This window comes from Lytechinus variegatus, chromosome 5 (genome assembly GCF_018143015.1).
Source record: "Lytechinus variegatus isolate NC3 chromosome 5, Lvar_3.0, whole genome shotgun sequence".
Classification (NCBI taxonomy): Eukaryota; Metazoa; Echinodermata; class Echinoidea; order Temnopleuroida; family Toxopneustidae; genus Lytechinus; species Lytechinus variegatus.
Window position 1 is genome coordinate 36,759,178 of NC_054744.1, and position 23,646 is coordinate 36,782,823.

Below are 23,646 nucleotides of genomic sequence, written 5' to 3' on the forward strand. Positions count from 1 at the left end.
CTACTCGCTTCCCGTAGCGTAAATCATGGCGAGCAAAGTGTGGTCGAGTTTGGTAAGGAATTTTTCTGATATTCGATCAAAGTCTTACCTGATGTCATTATCGATATTTGAAAATGTACATATTAATCTCTCTGACGGTAGATATTTAGTATTTGTGATCCATACTTGACAAATATCAATGATTTTTGTTAGTTTAAACGGGAATAAAGAGAAATTAAAAAATCTCAGTCCCATTCGTGCAAGTTTGTGTAGGCCGAGTAGAGTCTATACCTGGGCCTGGCCACTCCTAGTACCAATGAGGTCCAAACATTACATGTATGGACCTCATAGGCGACATCAGTGCTAAAATTGGGTTAGAGATTTATGTGGATCTAAATTTATTGTAATTTCAACAAAAGTACTAGCTAAATTTGAGGCTTTTGTTGAAATTTTGCTTTAATGATACATTAATGCTTCAGTAAGTAACAAAAAATTGAAAGAAATGAAGGGGAACTTACATTTTGACGACTTTTTCCTGATTTTCTTGGCAGTTGTCCTTCACTTCTGACTCTCGATCGGACCTGATATGCAGATCACGTATACGCGTTCTCGTCAGGTGATCGGTCGGTTATTCTTTTCGCCAGATGTTGATAATTATATATTTCATAACGCAGCGTTCATCGCAAATTTAGCTGAAAGAGATTGAAGTTGAACAGCGCAAGCTTTAATTTATTCAGAAATAACGTTTGATTGCACAAGTTTCGCCTCGGACATTTAGGATCATTTGGTCCCATATTGGCGTAACTACGGGGGGGGTGTCCCTACCACCGTCCACACCGGGCGTCCACAAGCCAGCAATTATCTTTTTTCTCTTTTTTAACCAAAATGCTTCCCCCCAGAAAAAAAGAACCAGGGTTAAAGAGAAAGACAATTATGATAGAGGAACACAAAATACTTTATTTTTTCAGCTTTTAATGCATCGACTTATAATCAAATATTAAATGGGGCTTAGAACATTTTTTAAAAAAGTCAATTAATAAAAATATTCCGCTCTTCGGGATTTGAGCTTTCATGAAATATCCGATCTTTTTCATGATTACCGAAAATACTTCAAATGTCAAAAAAAAAATTATCGGTGTAGTAGCTGATACCTTGCGCCCGCCTTAATTATTTTAATGTTGAGATACTTTGCTTTAATTTAATGAATTCCTAAAAGCATTAATTCTCAGATCATTTGTCGCAATCGAATGATTCGATTGGTAAGCTAGTTGTATAATTATTATGATTCATGAATTGTTTAAAATGTGTCTCTCTATCAGTTTTGAATATTTAAAAAAATGTCAGCTCGTGCTTTTTGCTCGCAATATTTTGATTAGTAAGAAATTCTTGTGTATGCGAGTTTGATACATAAATAACTAGAGAGAGAGGGGGGGTGTCCCTCAGCTACTTGTCCTTGCTTATTCCAATTTTTTTTATTATGCTCGTGTTGTGAGTATTTCAAAGTCTTTTCTTTTTCTCACCCTTTTTATTGTCTCGGAGCTTCCCTCTATTTCTTTGCTACGATGTATAGCCCATCTTACTTGTTTCATTTTTTTATGTTCTCATTTCATTGAAAACATAATTATTAAACTGACGTAGAAGACTTTACAACAAAATTTTGATATTGTTTTTTCTTGTTTGTTTGGCTTTCTTTTTTCTTCTCCTCAGTCCTTTTTCTAATTAGTTTCCCTTTCCTTATTTTATATCATTTCATTTCATGAGGCATCCGCCAACTTATATACAACAACAAACGTTAGAGGCGGATATCCAGTAAGGGGGCGTGGTGGTGTGCCCTCTAAAAAGAGGAAAATAGGAAGGAAAAAAAGCAGGATTTATCTTGGTGAAGATGATAGTGGTGGTGATGGTGGCGGTGATGATGATGATGATGATGATAATAATGATGGTGGTAGTGGTGATAAAGATGAGAATGAAGTTGGTGACGATGATATGATGATGATGTAATTTTGTCTTTAAAAAAATAATAGTGCAAAGGCGAAATCATTTAAAGTTTATTATGAAAATAGCAGAAAAAAATAATTTGAAAAATTGTACGTATGCGTATGGAAAATCTATCCCCCACCAAAAAAGAAAAAAAGTGAGATTTTGTTTTGTTATTTGTGACGGCGTAGGCCTATGCGAAAAGCTGTGTGATATAATTATGGTAAAAAAAGTAAATGAAATGCCAAGAAATACATGATAATGACTTTTATTGTACATTCAGTATATCAGTAGATAAATTCATACTCGTTCCAAAAAAAGAAGAAAGTGGGTATATTATGGACCATTAAAAATGGGCAGTTGCTCTATATATTATATTACATAGAATATATAGAGCAACTGCTCGTGTGTAGCGGTAAGTTATTCACCTGATCTACATAATTCATGCGGCGCACGGCGCGTGCGCAATGTTTAATAATTATTGTTGTGAATACAATGAATGTCATCAAAAACATAATAACACAGATCAAATAGTGCCAGCTCGACGCGCAAAATGAGAAAAAAATATATATTTTCTGCCCTGATAATTTGATAACCCTAACCTAACCCAATTTCTAAGTATTTTTATCATAAACAGGATAACTATATACAATGATTGAAATTAACTTTATATTCTTTTGCGAACAAAATGAATATGAAAGACAGCTTTTTGATAGAGAACACAGTTTTAGAGCGTTAGAGCGCGATTTATACCTACAACCGCTAACATAGGCGGATCCAGGGGGGCCGAGGGGCCCGGGCCCCCCTATTGGCGGAGCAAAAAAAGAAAAAAAAAGAAAGGAAAAAAGAAAAGGAAGGGAAAAGAGAGGAAAAAAGAAGAAAGGCAAACATAAGAGGAGGAACATGATTAAATGAAATAACATTAGGGGAAGACTCTGAAAATAATTTTTTTTTAAATCTATTTGTTAGGATAAAAAATTTTCGCTCGCGCTTCGCGCCTTATTGTCTTTTAGGGTATTTGCATATCTTGCTCAATATGGAGCTTGAAAAATCAAACTTTGAAGTCATTATACAAAACATATTTCAGCTGGGAAATTGAACTTTCATTATTTTGTTTCATTTACAAATTGATTTTTAAAAAGTGCTCTGTAAAAATGTCTGTGATATCATCTGAACATTATCATTTTCTGCTTGCGCTGCGCGCTCGCAAAATTTGAATTTTCAGGTACGTATTATTTTCCTGTATTCCATAAAGTTCTCAAAAAGTTCCCTATTCAGGTCAGATTGTTAAAACGTATCAGCTAGCGCCGCACGCTATAGCATTTGGATTAGTCGGTTATGTATATCCCAATATTAATTCTAAATCAAACTAATTTGATGACAGTTTATCAAAAACTTCGACTCGCGATTTCTGCTCGCATTGATAGATATATAATGCCTCTTATGCATAATTACAAAGTGCTTTAAATGTCCAGTTTTCAGGCCATAAAATTAACACATTTCGCGCTCCCATGCGAGAGAAATAGGAAGATGGTCATCAATTTCATATGATGACATAATGCCCTCATAGCATGTTCCGGTCCTATGTAAAAACTCAAAGTAATAAAAATAAAATACATCAGCTCTTTTTTAACTGTGATCCATCACAATTCACAATTTTCCCACAAAGTGTTTGCATTACAGAGCTTAAATTCACCCTTTGTTATATCATATATTTTTAGCTCGCGCTTTGCGCTCTCTTTATTGATTTTCATGATAAGAAAGTTACTTAGAATACCCAAATTCTAGGTCGAAATCTAAAACACACGTTAATTCAGATACGCAGATTGTTCTCTATTTAAATCATTATCCAGTTTCAGATCACAATATCAAAAAGTGTCTGCTCGCGGATAAATAACTTATCCTTTTCATGATAAAACATGAATAGTGCGTCCAGAATCTTTCCCCATAATTTTGTTTACCCATCACATTTCTCCTATTTTCTCCTCCCTTTTATTTTCCATTAATTTTTCTTTCGTTCACTTTTTTTCTGTCCTCTTTTCCCATAATTTATTTTACCCATCACATTTCTCCCTATTTACTCTTCCCTTTTATTTTCCATTAATTTTTCTTTCGTTCACTTTTTTTCTGTCGCCTTTCCCCTTCTAAGTTCTATTTTTTTTCTCGTCTCACCGCTTTTCCTCATCCCCAGCCCTCGATCGACGCCCGTGCAGATTCGCAAACAATATCAAGAGTATATGTCTACTTGCAAGGGCGGAAATCTCTCCCCAAAGGTAGGGGGACCAGGGGCTGGAAAATTTGACAAGCAAAAAACAAACAAAAAAAGAAGGTTTATCACCCTCTAAAGAAGGTCATCTTGACCAAAAGAAATTTGACAAGCAAACAAGCAAAAAAAAGGGGGCATGCCAAAAGTAAGATCGTCTCTTCCAAAATACATTTCGAATTTGAACGACATGACCAAAAATAGTAGGGGGACATTTCATAATGTGCCCCCTACTATTTTGGGTGAGGGGACATGTCCCCCGGCCCTGGGGTTTGCGCCCATGTGGGTGGGGGTGTTGCGCCTCCCTATCGGGATCATATCACAGCGAGTATACACTCTTCCATATTGGAAGAGTGTTTACTCGCTGAGATTTCGATCTCACACATAATTTTATAAAAAAAATAGAACAGCTACGCCTTGAACACAGGCCAAAATGCCTAACGATTTCTCCGCGGCATTAACAACTCTCGTAAAGGGCGCTCCATTTATAAATAACGTTGCATGAACAGCTCTCTATGGCGACGAAATTTACCGCGGAATTGCAGCCAGCAGCGTGGGAAATTGGCAGAAAATTCAAGAAGAGAACCGGTGAGTACCGATTTAACAGTATTCATGTATTAATTAATATTTATTTAATCATAAGAATAATTTTTTTTTACGGAAAGAAAGCTTAGTTCTAAGCTAGGGCGGCCCAAATGCGCGTGAGTGGAGTCCCAGTTTCTTAACACGGGTAAGTATTGCGGTGTCGCCTAGAGTGGGCCTGGCTGCGCGTTTCCGTTTTACACCCTGGCGAAGGCATTTTCCGGAAAAGTAGCCAAAAAGCGACTAGTGAAGAGTCTACACACGTCGCTGGTTGCATGCAGCGTGCGACACAGCCACAGGCGAGTCCACCACACCTCATGCAATTTGCACAGTTACTGATCAGAGCACAGAGTTCCTCGGCACTTCATGTACAGAGAGAGCGGCAGTCAGGAGTGAAATCCGAACATGCTTTTGCAGTCGCGTTGTTTATGATAGTTTTTTTTTCTAAAAATAAATTATTAACTAAATGAATAGAATGACAGACAAAATCAAAATAAACAGATACTTATAATGGAAAGACAAATTGAAGTTTGATGGATTGATACACTTATAGCTGCCGAAAGATAGATATAGAAGACTGATAAATAGATAGAGACAAGATAGACAGACCAGACAGACAGATAGATAGATAGATAGATAGATAGAAATAGAGAGAGAGAGAGAGAGAGGTGGATAGATAGAGAGAAAGAGGGAGAGATGGATGGATAGATAGATAAACAGAGAGAGGGGGAGAGACAGAGAGGTCGATATATAGAGGGAGAGGGGGAGAGAGAGAGAGAAGGATAGATAGATAGAGAGAGAGAGATGTTGTAGATAGAAATATGGACGGACAAAGAGAAAGAGAGAAAAAAGACAGACAGATGCTAGAGAGGGAGAGAGATAGAGAATTTGAGAGACAGATAGATAGATGTTAGATAGATAGAAAGATAAAGAATGAGAGAGACAGAGACAAATTAACAGATAGATAGATACATAGATATATAGATAGAGAGAAATAGAGAAAGACAGACAGATGGATAGATAGAGATAGATAGATGAGAGATAGATAGGTGTTAGATAGATAAAGAGGGAGAGAGACAAAGAATATTAACAAATTAACAGATAGATAAGTTAAAAAATAGATAGATAAATAGATAGAGAGAATAAGAGAAAGACAGACAGATGGATAGATAGATAGATAGAGAGAGAGATATTAAATAGATAATTAAAGATGATGAGAGAGACAGAGAAGATTATTAACAAATTAACAGATAGATAGATACTCTAGTTAAAAAATAGATAAATAGATAGAGAGAAATAGAGAAAGACAGACAGATGGATAGATAGATGGATAGAGAGATAGATAGAGAATTTGAGAGATAGATAGATGTCAGATAGATGAAGAATGAGAGAGAAGAGCGACAAATTAACAGATAGATACTGTAGTTACATAGGTAGGTAGAGAGAGAGAAATAGAGAAAGACAGACAGATGGATGGATAGATAGAGATAGAGAATTTGAGATAGATAGATGTTAGATAAAGAATGAGAGAGACTAGATACTGCAGTTACATAGATAGATAGAGATAGAATTTGAGAGATAGATATATAGACAGATAGAGAGAAAAAAAGACATCAGCAAATCGGCAAGGCAAATGATCAAGGCAAACATTCGTATTGAACCTGGAAAGTACAAGTATAAGCTCAGCTGCATTTGCAAGTACGGTATGTTCTGCGGATAACTTCGGTGCGGACTTTGGATCGAGCGCCCAGCTGATAATGTAAAAACGTAGACGTAGACTCTTCACTAGTCGCTTTTTGGCTACTTTTCCGGAAAATGCCTTCGCCAGGGTGTAAAACGGAAACGCGCGGCCTGGCTGGACTGTCCAGTCCATCCAGTATTCTTGCCCCGGGAACCTCGAGACTGAATGAATCTTATCATTCCTACCAGAGTACACCAATCCACTATTTAATATTGAAATTACAAAAACATGGATGATGAAAATAACCCTAAAAATATGACAATTGCGATTTAAAGGGGAAGTTCACCCTGAAGAAAACTTTGTTGTAAAAATAGTAAAAAATATTGGTGAAGGTTTGAGGATAATCCATTAAAGAGTAAAAAAGTTATTAGAGTTCAAAGTTTTGGATTTGTGACGTCATAAACGAGCAGCTGCCCCATGTGTTATGTAATATAAAATGCATGAATTTCAAATTTTTTATGGTTCCTGATAACTTAATTTTGTTTTCTATTCATGATCGGGTGTGAAATGATTTGTCTATTGATATACAAAAGGTACAGTGAAAACCATTCTCAATTTTCTGAAAAAATGACATCTCATCGATTTTTTACCATTCGCTATGTAGGAATGCTGCTCGCATATGACGTCACAAATCAAATAATTGATATTCTAATAACTTTTTAATTATTTGATGAATTTATCTCAAACCTTCGGCAATATTTTTTATTATTTTTTCTGCTATTTTTACAATAAACTTTTTCTCAGGGTGAACTTCCCCTTTAATAACTAAATTAACTACCCGACCCCAAAGCAAAGGCCCAATATCCTGCAGTAGAGGCGCACAGCCAATCTAGGAGACTGTCTCCAATGTGGGAGATTATCTCCTATATCAGAGACTTTTGTGAAGAATTTGGGTATCCAATTTCAGAGACAGTCTCCAGTTTTGGAGACCAATTTCCTTTGTTTACATTTGCGGCAAAAGGATTACCTTGGCGGCAAATAAATATATGTGATAAGCAGATTCCTCATGAAAAATTACCCCTTTTCACCGTCTACTTTAAAAATTCACAGTCTACTTTTGTTTTGATAAGGATTTTTGTTGTCAATCACACAGAACAAATGGGCTTCTGAGTTCTGACCTCGGTGAGACAAAATTTTGGGTGGAAAAAATCATGCTTTTGTTGGTGTTTCTTTTGTCCTTTTGCAAAGCAAGTCTCCAATGTGGGAGATTGTCTCCCCTATTGGAGAGAGTCTCCCATATTGGCCATGCGCCTCTACTGTCCTGGCTTAACACTAACAAAAAAGAATTTAAATTTCAATAAAAGATTCACTGATTTGTTTCACAATACACTTTAGTTTAAAGGTCAAGTTCACCCCTGAAAAATGTTGATTTGAATATTTAGAGAAAAATCAAACGTGCATAATGCTAAAATTTCATCAAAATCAGATGTAGATCTAGGCCTAATCATGTAAAATAAGAAAGTTATGGCATTTTAAAGTTTTGCTTATTTTTCACTAAACAGTGACATGCACAACTCGGACAGTGACATGCAAATCGAGTCAGTCGATGATGTCCATCACTCACTATTTCTTTTGTTTTCTATTGTTTGAATTATACAACATTTCAAATTTTACAGATTTGACAAGGACCGACTTGACTGAACCATTTAAACAATGCTAATTCCACATGTTCAGAGAGGACATAATCGTTGCTTTGCTTGACAATGAGGAGAAAATTAGAATATTTCATACAATAAAATACAAAAGAAATAGTGGATGACATCAGTTTCCTCATTTGCATACCGATCAAGCAAAAATTTAAAATGTCCTACCTTTCTTATTTTACATCTGATTTTGATGAAATTTTCAGTGTTATGCTTGTTGGATATTTCTCTTTTTATTCAAATCAACTTTTTGCTGGGGTAGACTTGTCCTTTAATAAATGTGCATAGCAAGAAGAGATGAAAACTTTAGGCAAATCGCAAGTTGCTTCGATATATATTCAATTAAATCATGATTTTTTTGCACATATAATTCAATACTATTTTTTTATATTTACTTAGACAAAATTATATAGATCTAGGGCATACTTTTGAATTTTTAAAATTTCATTATAACTAACTTTATTTTTAAAGGTTTTTTTTTTGTCATGTGTTTATTAATTCCCCGGGGGGGGGCACTCAAATTATTTTTTGATGGGGGTGTGCCTCGCGAAACCTGGCCTGAAATGGGAGTCTAAGGAACTGACTACAAGGGTGAAATACGGGGTCTTGGGAACTAAAAATGTACCTGGCCGTGTGAAAAACAGGGTCTACGGAACTAAATCAAATCAAACAGGGCGGGGGAAAATGAGGTCATGGGAATGTCACATTGTACCGTAACGACTGCGATCGCGCGCGCTCTATAGCTGGCTCTGTATTGTAGCTGAGGACTTTTGGCTTGATGGAGCTGTGCGTGTAGCTTCCTCTCAGATCCGGGGTACCGTAGATTTTCATGGCTAGCGGTGGACAATTTTGGCAGGGCTTGGGAACGGAGGTGTTTCGTAACGGGTCTTGGGAGCTGGTTGGGGTGGCTTATGAACGGAACTTTTATGAAATGTAGATGCTAGAGAACTGAAATTTAGGTCTGAAAAGGGGGGTCTTCAAACCGGCTCGTCCCCGTACCACCAATATGTGAGTGCCCCCCCCCCTGGATTAATTCTCTCTGCTTTCCATTCCTCTTATGTGCGTTGTTTATCGGTGGGGGGGGGGTGAGTGAGTGAAGCGTGGCTGAGTGTATTCTTAGTTAAGTCTATGTGTTTTATTTATCATCATTAGAATATATACACTTCTGTTTATGTTATATAAATTCATAGAGATTTCTAGAACATGTAGAAAATTTTATTTTGTATCACTGTTCCCTTTGTAATAATAATTTATTAAAGAAATATCTTCAGATTGATGCTAAGTTTACATATTTTGATTAATGAATTTATTTTTTTCGTGTAATTTTGATTCAGTTTATGTTGAATGATTTCATGTTATTCATTATTTTCACATCATATTATAATGAGGTAGAAATGAATATGATTTTGAAACCCCAAAATACTGAAAATCAATATTGCTTGCATTAAAAAAGAAATATCAAGATATCCCGGTAATCGATATGCTCCTATCACCGTTTGTTGTTTAACTCATCACAGGGTGTAAAGTTTAACACTAATTGAAAAATATGGTGGGGATAAGATCCAGTGCAGAGTCGATGCCTAAATTTTTGTTAAGTCTGATTATTTTTCACCTTGCCTTAAAATGATTATTCCTCTATGAAATATGCTCACAAAAATAATAAAAATCATGTGTCGCAATGATGATGAAATACCTCTCTATTGGCGTGAAATCAAATTAAAAAAAATCCCCTGTCAGGACTTTTAAGCAGTTTGCACCTAAAACCTAAAATGCATTTTCAGATGAGTTCTTTATCAAGAATCTCCACTCTTATTCACTCTTAAACCGTATGTCCAGGAACTCATTTTGGAGGGGCGGTACATGTAAATGCACGCAAAGCGTACAAGCTTATGTGGCGAAATAATCAAAAGTTGCCTCCATCATCTCCAATTTTATAGTAGTTTTCAAATTCAGCACTGCTGCTGTTTTGAATCGCGTGATGCAGGTGAGATTGCCAGAGGCGCTCCACTTGTTGATAAATCTTTGTCTCATGGAATAGTTCCATCGAAGTCAAAGGTTGCCAAAGTACTTCCTGTTTTCAAAAAGATGACAAAAGGAATAACAGACCTATAGCTCTTTTGCCAATACTTTCTAAGATCTTGGAGAAAATAGTTTACAAGCCGCTGCAATTAAAAAGTGGGAAGTTTATTTGAGCTCCATTGAGGTATTTGAATTGCTAAAATGATGCATTTTAATATTCTTGTGTTTTTTTAGAGAACTGGTCTGAGCAGGAGCCTCAACAAGAGATTTTATTCTCAAAATGTAAGTATTTTGATAAAATAATATCTATCAACCCATTGTTAGCTCATCCGGCCCGAAGGGCCTAATGAGCTTATGCCGTGTTGTCCGTCCACAATTTCAAAATGACTACTTCTTTGCCATTTCAAGTCCGACTCTAATTCTGTTTGCTTTATATGATAGCACTAGGTGGGGGATTCAAAACTTCTAAACAGAATTTTGAAATATTAAATATGCTAATTTATGCGCATTTTTCAAAATTCACAAAAAATGTTTCTTCTTTATTTGTTAACCGATTTTGAATTTTTGCTTCCATCTGGTAGAGCTTCATGAGGTTCACCAAACTTCTAAGAATGTAGAAATTTTGACCAGAACAATTTTTAGCTCATCCGGCCCGAAGGGCAAGATGAGCTTATGCCGTAGCGTGGCGTCCGTTGTCTGTCGTCCGTCCACAATTTCAAAATACTACTACTTTGCCATTTCAAGTCCGATTTTAATTCTGTTTGCTTCATATGATAGCACTATGTGGGGAATTCAAAACTTCTACACAGAATTTTGAAATTTTTATTAAATATGCTAATTTATGCGCATTTTTCAAAATTCACAAATACTGCTACTTTATTTGTTGACCGATTTTGAATTTTTTGCTTCCATCTGGTAGAGCTTCATGAGGTCCACCAAACTTATGCACAGAATTTTGAAATTTTGACCAAAACAATTTTTATGCTAATTTATGCAAAATTAATTTATTCAAATTTTGAAAAATTCACATAAAATGCTTCTTCTTTATTTGTTGACCGATTTTGATTTTTTTTCTTCCATCTGGAAAAGCTTCGTGAGGTTCACCAATCTTCTTCACAGAATTTTGAAATTTTGATTAGAACAGTTTTTATGCTGATTTATGCAAAATTAATTTACTCCTTTTTTTTATAAATTCACATAAAATGCTTCTTCTTTATATGTTGACTGATTTTGATTTTTTTTTCTTCCATCTGGTAGAGCGAGGTTCACCAATCTTCACAGAATTTTGAAATTTTGACTAGAACAATTTTTATGCTAATTTATGGGAAATTAATTTATTCATATTTTTAAAAATTCACATAAAATGCTTTTTCTTCTTTAATTGTTGACCGATTTTTACTTTTTTTCTTCTTCCATTTTGTAGAACTTTATGAGGTTCACGAAACTTCTACACAGAATTACAAAGAAAAGTTTTTTCTTCTTCATTTGCTGATCAATTTTGTTTGCTTTATATAATAGCTGGAGGTGGTGATACAAAATTTAAACATAGAATTTTGAAACTCATTAAATATGCTAATTTATTCATATATTTTCAAAACTCACAAAAATTACTTATTTATTTGTTGATTGACTTTGGTTATTTTTGTTCCATCTGAGAGCTACATGAGGTTCACCAAGGTTCTACATAGAGTTAAGAAATTTTGACTAGAAAGTTATTTATGCTTAATTTATATGAAATTTATTCATAGATCACAAAAATGCTTCTATGTCATTTCTTCATCAATTTCAATTCTATATCCACAATTTATGTCACCAATGTAATTCACTACACTGTCAACTGGGCTGAAATTAAAATTGTGTTAAATTTCGTTGCGAGATGCCGGATGAGCTCCACATTATTGATGTGCCTAGTTTTTAATCTTTTAACTCTGCACGCTGAATTCGATTTTTTTTTTTTGGGGGGGGGATAATAATGACAATTGTTTCCATCTTATTTTCTTTGGGAAGAAAATACTTAATACGTATTATTATATGGATGTTATGCAAGATTTCAACATCACGCAGAGGGTTGAATTCACATTCTATATTTCCTCCTTTTCCTCTAACCTCTTATTCTTTATATTGTTACATGTACATGTACATATCAAAGTCAGATCGCATAAAATGTGTTTATACTAATTTATGCTCTCCTTTCCCTCAGTTTTAGTTCTCTCACCTTAAAAGGACCCTCTAATGGATGAAATATTTTTAATGAAGGGGGAGGGATATAGTCTAATATATTAAAATATATTTTTGGGGCAGTCAAGGGCAAAATTTATATGCATGATACAATTTAAAAACTATTTGTTTTTTACATTCATATACATTTTTCATATTAGCATTTAATCACACATTTTACATTTGTGTGTTTATAGCAGGGTTGTGTGTTCTATTGACAGGAAAAATAAATTTGTTCATAAAGAATATGTTTTAATATTTATTTTTTTTAAATCCAGGTGAGGAAAGTCACATTAATTCCAGGAGATGGGATAGGACCTGAAATTTCTGCCTCGGTGCAGCAGATTTTCAGAGCTGCCGATGTAAGTCTTTGGCTCATGTCATGAAATAATTAATTAATACCCCTGATCTCAAAAGACTTTATTCCATTTTTCCAGAGAATTGTCACAGAAACATACATGTATGCACTGATAAATGTTTACACTAAGACTGACAGATACAGTTTACCTAGCCAATTAAATTATTGTTTGTGCTTGTGATATTGCAGTTTGCCTTGATTTCTTTCTGTAGAACTTCATTATGGAACCAAGTCTGCTGGACCAATGGATTTTTTTTTTAATTTGACGTACATGTAGAAAAGTATTTGCAGTCTTATTTTAAAAGATCTAATGTTAAAAATTATTTATTGTAAAACTAATCATTGTTTGCCTTTAGAGAAGAGAGTCGTGTTCAAATCCCACGGCGGTCTAGTGTCCTTTGGCAAGGCATTTATCCACACTTTGCCACTCTCGACCCAGGTGCCAAATGGGTACCTGGTAGGATTCAAAATCCTTGGTAGTAAGCCTAGCAATTTAGTCTTGGAACTCATGTTGGAATACTCCCCAGGGAGTGGAGAAGGTGTATGCAGGCATGAAAGGATCTGATGACTGGGGTAATAATATGCTGTAAAGCGCTTTGGGCCATTACGGGAAAAGCACTATGTAAAAATTAGCTATTATTATTATCTCCTGCAAAGATTACCGGATGGAGGTTTTCATTTTGCTCTCTTAAGAGTCATCCTCTCATCCACCAATGTCCATGACTATACACCTTGTAGCTTTCAGGGACATTTTCAAAATTTATATAAAATGTTCATTTTGCAAAGGAAGTTGAATCATATAGAGTATTATTGTCATAACTTTGCATTGCTGTTATTGGTTGTTGTTGGTATCAAAGTATTATTCTGTGGTGTAATTTAAAAAAGAGCATTAGACACTGCTTAGAGCTTGGTTTGGCATTCTGATCCACATGCTCAACACCAATACTGTATTTTCAATTATCACCTGTCATAACACTCCTATCTAGGTGCCTGTTGAGTGGGAGGCTGTTGATGTAACCCCAGAAAAGGGTCCAGATGGGCGGACCCGTATCCCTCCTGCTGCTGTGCACTCCATGAATCAGAACAAAATTGGACTGAAAGGACCCCTAGCCACGCCCATCGGTAAAGGACACATGAGCCTCAATCTTGCCCTCCGAAAGTAAGTTGCATTGGAATCCAGGAATTATCTTCCAGATATAAACAAGATGTTAACAAGGGTCAATGATATATTATTCATTCAGTTTCAGATGCACAACTTGCACAACTAAATCTGAAGGTGACATCTGAAGTAATATGTGGCTGATTTGGTTATGATATAACATCACAAAAGTACTCATATTTTATCAATGAATGATGGATTGTTTTCTTCGAAGTTTGAAATAAACAAGAAAAAGCTATTCATAACCATATAGTTGATTGTATTTGATTAATTTTATTTGTCCTTATTTTTGTGAAGGGAATTCAATCTCTATGCCAATGTCCGACCCTGCAAGTCACTAGAAGGCTACAAGACTGCTTACGATGATGTAGATCTGGTCACAATCAGAGAAAACACGGAAGGAGAGTACAGTGGAATTGAACATACAGTAAGTAATCATTGTAGGTCATGATGGGATACCTCAATAAGTTTTTTATCAATCAATTTTATCAGTTTTTTTCAATAAATTTCTATGAATGTAGCTTTTATGATAACCAACATATATTAAATGAAATTGAATTTGATTGAATTGAAATAGCTGAAAGATAAATCTCTCCTCCAAAATTTCATGCCATCCATAAGATATTGATAAACAATCAAATATGAATCTTGTCTATAGCCTTGCAACAATTCATTAAACTTAACAAATAGCGCATTTACCATTTGTCTCTTTTTTCCCCTTCAAATTAGACTGAGCCTATTTCCTATATTAAATACCCTTTTGGTCTAATACCTCTTGGATTCATGGACAACAATTCGGTCCACCCCTCCCATCCCGGACCCTTTGAATTTTCTGCAGCACACAATGGGAGAGGTTCTTGACTTTTCATTTGACAAACTGAAAAATGATTAGTATAATGAAGTGGATATTTATCCATCTGGGCATTAAGGGAAGAGTGGTGTAGACCAAATGGATATCAAAACAAATTGATAGTAAACAGAATGGCCTGTATTCTGATAGCAGGTTTAACTTAAACTTAGGTTTAAAGTTGTGGTTTAAGTATGGATAGCCAATTGTTACATAAATCACTAACAGTAGAGATATCATACTTCAGCTCATTTGGCTCTGAAATCATAATTGTCTAGGAAGTATAAATAGATGATTGTCTTCACCATCGATGAACCAGGAAAGAGCACAGTAAACGTAAGGAACATACAACTTTATAAAAACTTTGATACTTTTAGCTTCCCATACTTAAACCACAACTTTAAACCTGAGTTTAAATTAAACCCGACTTCAGAATACAGGCCAATGGGTTTAACTTCTATTATACAACTCCCAAGAATGTTCTGTAATCTTGCACTCTGACGTCATACCAAATGCACTATCCTGCACTCTGACGTCAGAGTGCAAGATAGTGCGAGGTCTGGAATTATCTAGAATTTAGATCAAATAGAGCATTCGGGGAAACTCAGTAACATGAGGGAGGGGGGTGTATAAAACAAACAATACATGCATTCTTGTGCATAGAGGACCTAAATAATGAACTCTGTGCTCGACTCTCCAAATGGATATACTGCACTCGGTCCTGCAGACATCGGGCAGTATATCCATTGGCTCTTCTCGCACATCGTTCATCATTTGGCCCTGCATGCACTAACTTACGTGCATTATTTGTATATTATGATATAGTATCTGAGATGTAGATCAGCCATTCTCAATTACTTTTTTTGAAGCGCCACATTTCTTGTTTAGAATCTGTAATGCTCCACTATACATTACGCAAACTAGCAGAGTATTTCGGAAGGGGTCTAGAGGCCCCTGGTGGGGGTCGAGGGGGCAGATCCCCCAGAAGTTTTGGAATATTAGGAATTTTAAATTGCCTCGAGGGGCTCTAATTAATATCAACAGAAGAAATACAAATGCCAACAAATTACACAATATTAATATCAAAAGGAAAATGACCAGTGACTTTTTCACAACATACAAATTGTACCGGACTAGTTCAGACTGTTCTGCACCAGATCTATTGGCTGAAGCAAGTGGCGTAATGAGTAAAAAGAAAAAAAAAATGAGGGGGCTAGATATGGCAGCTGAAGCAAAAATATTGAACTTTTCAATCAAAAATCTATATTTTGACATAGCATCAAGAAAATAATACAATATTCTACCCTCTCCCTTTCCTTTTCTCCCTTTTTTTTTCTTTGCCATGAAACACTTGAGGGAACCCCCAATCCCCGCCCCCACCATAGTGGCTGAAGTTACGTTCCCCGATTTTGCAAGAGCTGAAAATTAGGCGTTGCACCGCACTAACGCCCCAAATTGTCCATTTCTCTCTACAACTCACGTTCAGTTTCATTCATTCAGTTCGTGTTAAGCAAGAATGCATGCAAGCAATCAATCTGAGCATAGATGTATTTCACTTTTACAACTTCGGATTTTAATCGGCTTCGGAAACAAAGTTCCTACTTGTTATGTCCCACAATCATAATCTTTTATTATCAGGATGTTCTTTGAATGTCATATTATTTGATGTTTAACTCTTAAATTAACCAAAACGTATATCTGGAAATGCAAAATTTCTCGCCGTTGAAATAGAAATCCGACAAACGGGGTTTTCAAATCAATTGTGTGGCATATATAAACTTTGCAAAGCATAGAATAAATAAAAAGGAGAACACCATCGATCTTCAATAATAGGGGTTATCGAGCTAAGTTGGACAAAATTTGAGGAAATCAATGAGCAATTAAGTGTCAAGTAAAGAGTTTTTGTTTTCTCTTTATATTAAATTGATCACCAAATCCTTATTTCCAGGTTACTGGTAGATACAATTTTTCCTTGTTTTTACTTTTTTTATATCGGCTCCCAAGCGCCACTCCGCAAGGCTCGGTGCGCCACAAATGGCGTGCGCGCCACCATTTGAGAATCCCTGATGTAGAATAAATAAATATCTATTCTGGTGATGCTATAATACCCAGAGAGAAAAGGGGATCTTGGTATCATCATGCAATCATACTGTTCTTCTGGCTTTCATGTGGCTTAGAGAAGTCTTAATAAATGTTGGAGTATTGTAAATCATTCTATACGAATTAAATGTCTTCCAAGAATCTATGGAAGTCCTGTATTATGTTTAAACAAAAAGTTGCCCAGAGGCCGTCACTGCTTGCATGGTACTTATATAATTCTAAAACTTAAAAAAAAAGTTTGTTATATGTTCTTTTTCTATGACTACAACTGCTGTTGATGATGATGGCATTAATGGTGATGATGATGATGGTGGTTTTGGTGGTGGTGGTGGTGGTGGTGGTGGTGGTTTTGGTGGTGGTGGTGATGATGATGATGATGATGAACGTGGTGGTTGTGATGTTGATTATGATGATCTTGATGCTGTTGCTATTGCTGCTGCTACTACTGTAGTTGTTGCTACAGTTCAACTACATGTTTTTTACTACTTCCTAATCTATTGTTTGTTATTACAGATTGTTGATGGTGTGGTACAGAGTATCAAATTGATTACAAAGGAGGCTTCTATGAGAGTAGCTGAATTTGCCTTTGAGTATGCCAAGGCCAACAACAGACACACGGTCACAGCTGTTCACAAAGCTAACATTATGTAAGAGACAAATGTTTCATACACATAGATTTGCTCAAGCAAATGCATTTTCGGATAATTTTTATATTAAAATTAAGAAAAAAAACGATTACCTAGAAAGGGTAAAGAGATATCTTAAAAGTAAGTCCAGTATTGATAGTTTTGTTTTGTTTTAAAGTAAGATGTCTTATAACAACTTGGAAACTTATATTATATTTACATACATGTAGACAAGAATGTCAATAGTGAGACATGGAAAAAAAGAAATTGACTCACTTCTCACAAAACAAATAAGATGTACTGCACACAAAGATGAATTACAGTCCAAACTTTGAGGTATATCTTGTCCTATTTCTAATATCATATTATTGGAGAGCAACTCTTCATGATGGGCACTTTTTACTATAATATTATTCCTAAATGAAAAGATTGATAAAGCTCACCAATTATTTTTCATCTTCCCCAGAACACAAATTGCCTTTTTTAATTGAATACGTTTGTTGTACCATGTGTAAACAATCCTTTGTTGTTGTTTCCTGTGTAACTACAGGAGAATGTCTGATGGCCTGTTCCTGAGCTGTTGTAGAGAGGTAGCAGAGAAACACAGGGATATCCGATTCAATGAGGTCTATCTAGATACAGTCTGTCTCAATGTAAGTAAGCTCACAAAGTTATATCTGTATGGGTTGTGTTGGTATACTCAGGATTCCTGTATGCCACTAAGGTTGACTAGTAAGGGCATTAGTAAGACATGCTTCACTTCTGAAGTCTTGTTTTTTTTTTCAAAGACTGCAATGGAAATTCAACTGCAGGCCTGCCAACCACTCCCTTTTTTTTTTGGGGGGGGGGCGATTTTTATATACATTATATCATACAGGGAAAGAAAACTTTTTTTTGTCCAGATATTATGTACAGTCATCTATTGGAAATATGCTGTGACTCCTATTTTTTTTTTAGATGAATCACTCCTTTTGTATGGTTACAGGTTGGTAGGTCTGCAATTGATGTCCTCTGGAAGAATAAAATGTGTACCTTATTAATAATTGGTCCTACTAGAAGCAGATGTTTCCTGTACAAAGTCAAGGAAATTACTGAATTTCTTGATCAAGTTCTAAAGGGGAACTGAACACCAAGGAGCTTCAAAACATAGTAAATCATCTGCCATAAGGTCATGTGTATTGGAATTGTATTCAATGTGAAGACCCTTTCACATAACAATCAGAAATATTTAGGTTTAAATCTATATTAATCAATAACTAGGGAACAGGGCATGGTGGTTCAGTAGTAGAGTGCCTACCACATGAACGGGAGGTCATTGGGCTGATCCCCGGCAAGCTCATAACAAAGACTTGAAGTGTGGGACCTTCTGCCTTCTTGAGACAGGTCCAATTTCTGAGAATGGAGAAGGGTAATGACAATGTTAGGTGGGCCTGCTTGAGATCAGCTAATGGTGAAGGTGGCTACCCTGGGTAACAAAAAAAGGTTTACTCCTATGAAGGAATGATTGGAAGTATATAAAAATATTTTATTTCTTGGCAAATATGAATGACAAACAGTTGTAAAGTAGTGGAAAATGTTTTATTTTCTTGGCAGTTATGTATTATAGGGCTAGACATAGAATATTGCACCCTGATTCATGAACACTCTGTGAGTAGTTTGTGTCTCGAGCTGGTGTTTTTTTTTTTCTATATGGCTGTGGTATCCTGCCTTTATAATTCAGTATTTTTACAATGGGTTGCTAAAGTGACAATAATTTGAAGCAGGAAATGTTTCATTTTACTCAACATTTTGGTATTGAAGCTATGACAACTGTGGGAATGAATTACTTTTCTTGACTACTTGGCCAATAATTATTTTTGTTTTGTTTTTGTAGATGGTACAAGATCCCTCCCAGTATGACGTGTTGGTCATGCCTAACTTATATGGTGACATCCTCAGGTATGTATGCTTCCATGTCTTCTGTCTCATATGAAGAGTAGATTTCCTTGTCCCTATCTCATGCACTCATGTTAAAAAAGCAAATAATCACCCTTTGCAAGGATGACACAAAAACTATTTAATACTGTTGAGATGAGGAAAGACATGCAGCTCACATAGGAAGTTGTAATTTATCTCTTTGCCTGAAATTTAGAGTTGATTGTTTGTTTTATATTCCAATATTCCACATCTTAATCCATAACTACATTGGGCAAAAGCAATATGGGGAGGGGGAGAATTAGGTTAGCAACATTAAAATCTCCTTTAAAAGAAAATGCAGTTGAGTCAATGCTTGTTTTGCCATTGTATTAGAAAATTACATGCATACATCTAGATTTTACTTCAGCAAGGTAATTGTGACATCCTATAGAATTTATTTTCATTGCGTTTGGGTAAAATAGGAAGAAATCAAGGGGCATTGTACTTTATTTTTTGTTAATGTGTATGTAAACTGCATGCATGCATCTCTAGATCATGCTTGGGCAAGTTACATGTGACATCATTTCATGTGATGGAAAGAAATCGGGGCAATGTCGATTGATTGTGGAAACTACACTTTATGGCACAATTAATTCTCTACCAATCTCATGCAAGATTCTTGCATGATTCTTTAAAACATGAAATAAGAGAACAGAAAAAAAAACAGCATTCCCTTCATTCACATGATAAAGCTCTAAATGTACCGGAGAGATTGAATTTCATCTTTTGGTTGTTTTTTTTTTGTTAGTGATCTTTGTGCTGGTCTTGTAGGGGGTCTTGGTGTAACACCTAGTGGTAATATTGGAGCAGGAGGTGTCGCAATCTTTGAATCAGTAAGTATTACTAGGTATTTGTGATGCATTTCATGATTCTTCATTTCTTGGTCAACCCCCAGGAAGTGTAAACTAAATGAAATAAGAACACACCATTCACCTGATTGCTTAATCACTTTCTTTCATGAATCAACATTATTGCTGATTGTTCGTCTGGTGAATGCCGATCATTCCCTGGGTAAGGATTTGGGCTAATATATTTGGATTTTGTGTTCTCATTTTATGAATCATAGATTATATTTTGGAAATCATTGTATGGTTATCAGAGATGCCTGGGTTACGCTGTTAGGGTAGGGTACTCTGTAATCTATTCAAGAATGAAATTTGTGATATTATGGTTGTACGATTCTTTTGCATATATATTGGTATATCAAGAGGTGGCAAATTTGACAGTTGAAAATGCGTTAGAATTTGGGGGAATTTAAGTGAATATTTGTTTTTGTGAAATATCTTTCAAGCAAATAACACCTCCATTACTTCAGGAATTCAAATTAGTATTCTGTAAGGAAAAATAGGCGGGTAATTTTATTTGTCCTGTTTGTTTTCATAAAAGGTTCATGGTACAGCTCCTGACATAGCAGGTGAAGACAAGGCAAACCCTACAGCTCTCCTCCTTAGTGCTGTAATGATGCTGAGGCATATGGAACTAATGGGACATGCTGGTCGGATTGAGAAGGCTTGTCTAGAGGTCATAGGGGAAAGAAAGGTGAGTACATCAACAGCTTTTTTTAAGGAGTCAGATTTTAAAGCCTGTCTTAAACTTCTGTAAAAGTTGTATTATTTGAATTACATTGGCTTGTCTATCATTTCAATCTTTCAAATGTTTAGTGTCACTCCTTTATCCAATCAATCAGTCTTTTTCATTGATTCATTTTAAAATGTGAATTTTACATTTGAGGTCAGGATAGTATGCCCCTTTTCTCAATATAGTTTTAATCTTTCTTGTAACTTTCAAATTTAGTGATAGCCTGTCATAAAGACTTTGGCCCGCATTCAGAACTTGTGGTTAAATCAAAGTCTGGTTTTAAGTTGTGGTATAACTATGGAAAGTCAATTGGGGCACAAATTCCGAACAGTACAAATCCACTTTATTTACTTATTTGACACTCAAGTTGTTCATAATTGTCTGGGAATGATAACTGAAGTAATTTTCTTCATTATGAAAGCAAAGGGAAACAAAAAAGTAAACATAAGATATATCTAATATAAACAGGATTTTTGAAATTTTGGCTCCCCATAGTTTTAGCACACTTAGACCATGGTCTATGTTCAACATGACTTCAGAATACAGGCCTTTAAATTAATGATAACTACCAGGGAAATCTTGATTTTAAAGTGGCTGTTTTGACATGTCTTTAGTCTGTAGAGTAAAAATAATCACTTCTTTGTAATTACATGTATGCCCAGCCTAAAAGAATGCACATTCAAAATGATTTTCTGTGTATTTTGTTTCATTGCTGTAGCATCTTACTGGTGATTTAGGTGGAACGGCAACTTGCTCGGAGTTTACACAAGCCATATGTGAAAGAGTTCAGGAGTTTGAATAGAAACTAAGCCTGCTTTCAACTCATCAACAGTTCATCTCGGATTATTCATCACGTGTTCTATCTATTCTCCAATGTATTTTCACTCAGTGTTTATGAATGTATGCAACTGACTACTCAAATATCTGTCACAATGTCTGTTTTATCTTCATGTATACTAACTATACAGAATCAATTTGATGCAGAAGTAATCAATTTAATTATCATTTGATCCAAAATGTAATACAATTGTCATTTATTAGATTTATTTGAAATATCCTGTTGAGCACTGTTAATTTGGCAGTACGAATGTCAACTCAGGCTAGTTCTATTTTGAGTACTGAATATTCAACAAGTTCTGGGTGTTTTTTAAATGTGTGTTTTAACAATTATTTCAAATGTTTGTAATGAGTTTTGGCTCAAGGTCAACATTACAGTTTTCCACTCTTAATGAGATTAATGTAGATTTATATTTATTTTCTTGTCTTTAAATGATATATTTATTGAGTATTTATCGTTTTCATCCCAATGGTACCTTGATATTATGACTTTACTTTTTTTCCCAGGCTGTGTTTAAGTATGTACAATGTAAAATCAAAATTTACATCAATATAATTATAGTATGTATATTTTTTCATTCAGTTCATGCGTGTACCCCAACAAACATTTATTAATTTCTTTAAAAAATATTTTTTTTAGATGGATTTGCTTGAAAGTAATGTCCTAATTTCTTGTTTGTTGATAAACCTGAACAAAGACATTATTTACATGTGATTCATATTCAATGTAATTACCTTCAGAAAGTAGTATTTATTGTCTCTTCCTTTCCTAAATGACATACTTATGTGTTCATTTTACTTGTAGGTATTGGCTCCACTCTATGTAAATAGATTCCTCCTATTATATAATTCCATTGCTTTGATCAATACTCTTGTATGCAAAAAGGTAGCATTCCCACCCCCTCCCATTACTAGCATGTTTCGCACAAATTTGCATTATCCTTTTTTTTTTTACTTTGTACAATTTTGTATGGCAGACTTGAATTTTCTACAACTATGTACAAACTACACAGTGTCAAAATAATGAATGAAAGTTAAAAGAGCTGTACTGTGATTGGGGAGAGTGATTGAGAGTACAAATATGTGTGTGAATCGATTTGAATTTTGCTTTGTTTAAACCACAACATATTTATTATTTGTATTGCATGAACTATATATTTACAAGTTACCTTTTATATGCATTGGGTCATTTATTGGGATGTAGTGTGATATGTGCAATTAGAGAAAGAAGGATTTCTTTTATAGTAAAGTTGTATGACTTTTGGTTGTGAATATTACAAATAGTTGCCTCAGTCTGCCAATTTTGGCTCCAGACTAAATCAACTATAGTAGTACCACACACTGCTATAATTGTTGGTTTTGAGTTGATTGGGGTTGGTCTTGCTGTATGAATAAAGGGATTGTTGAATTTATGGCATGTACAGTGTGGTATATAATATCTTCATGAACAGTAATATAAAATGGACAATGTTAGACTTTGCTGAAGCAGAATTTTTAAGTGCTCAAGGAAAAAGTGTTTGGTTATCTTCCTTGCGTCTTTAATGTCATAGTTTATTTGAAAGACAAAGTCAGGGATTGATTGTATGTTGAAATTAAAATGTAGTATATTGTTGCTGCCAGAGTTGAAATATCAATTTGAAGATTGTTGCAAGTGGTCCTGTTTTGATTTTTTCCAAAGAAGTATGTAAACTGAAGGGAGGGAAGAGAGAAAGAGAGAGGGAGAGATCATGAGAGAGGATGAAGGGGAGTAATATTTCAAGCGAA

At 35.1% G+C, this 23,646-nt stretch overlaps 1 protein-coding gene across 1 annotated transcript; it reads left to right on the top strand.

Annotated features, from left to right (window-relative positions):
* Window positions 1–23,516, top strand: LOC121416045 (probable isocitrate dehydrogenase [NAD] subunit alpha, mitochondrial). The gene is made up of 11 exons (XM_041609483.1): window positions 1–52; window positions 10,439–10,486; window positions 12,700–12,783; window positions 13,766–13,938; window positions 14,236–14,365; window positions 17,399–17,532; window positions 18,062–18,164; window positions 19,385–19,449; window positions 20,216–20,300; window positions 20,854–21,006; window positions 21,764–23,516. The coding sequence occupies exons 1-11, from the start codon at window positions 26–28 to the stop codon at window positions 21,845–21,847; spliced, it is 1,086 nt and encodes a 361-aa protein (XP_041465417.1). The 5' UTR covers window positions 1–25; the 3' UTR covers window positions 21,848–23,516.
* Window positions 23,517–23,646: the final 130 nt, after the last annotated feature.

Coding starts and splice junctions, on each gene's coding strand:
- LOC121416045 (XM_041609483.1), top strand. CDS start 26: ATGGCGAGCAAAGTGTGGTCGAGTTTG. Junction 53..10,438: donor GCAAAGTGTGGTCGAGTTTG/GTAAGGAATTTT, acceptor GTGTTTTTTTAG/AGAACTGGTCTGAGCAGGAG. Junction 18,165..19,384: donor TAGATACAGTCTGTCTCAAT/GTAAGTAAGCTC, acceptor TTGTTTTTGTAG/ATGGTACAAGATCCCTCCCA.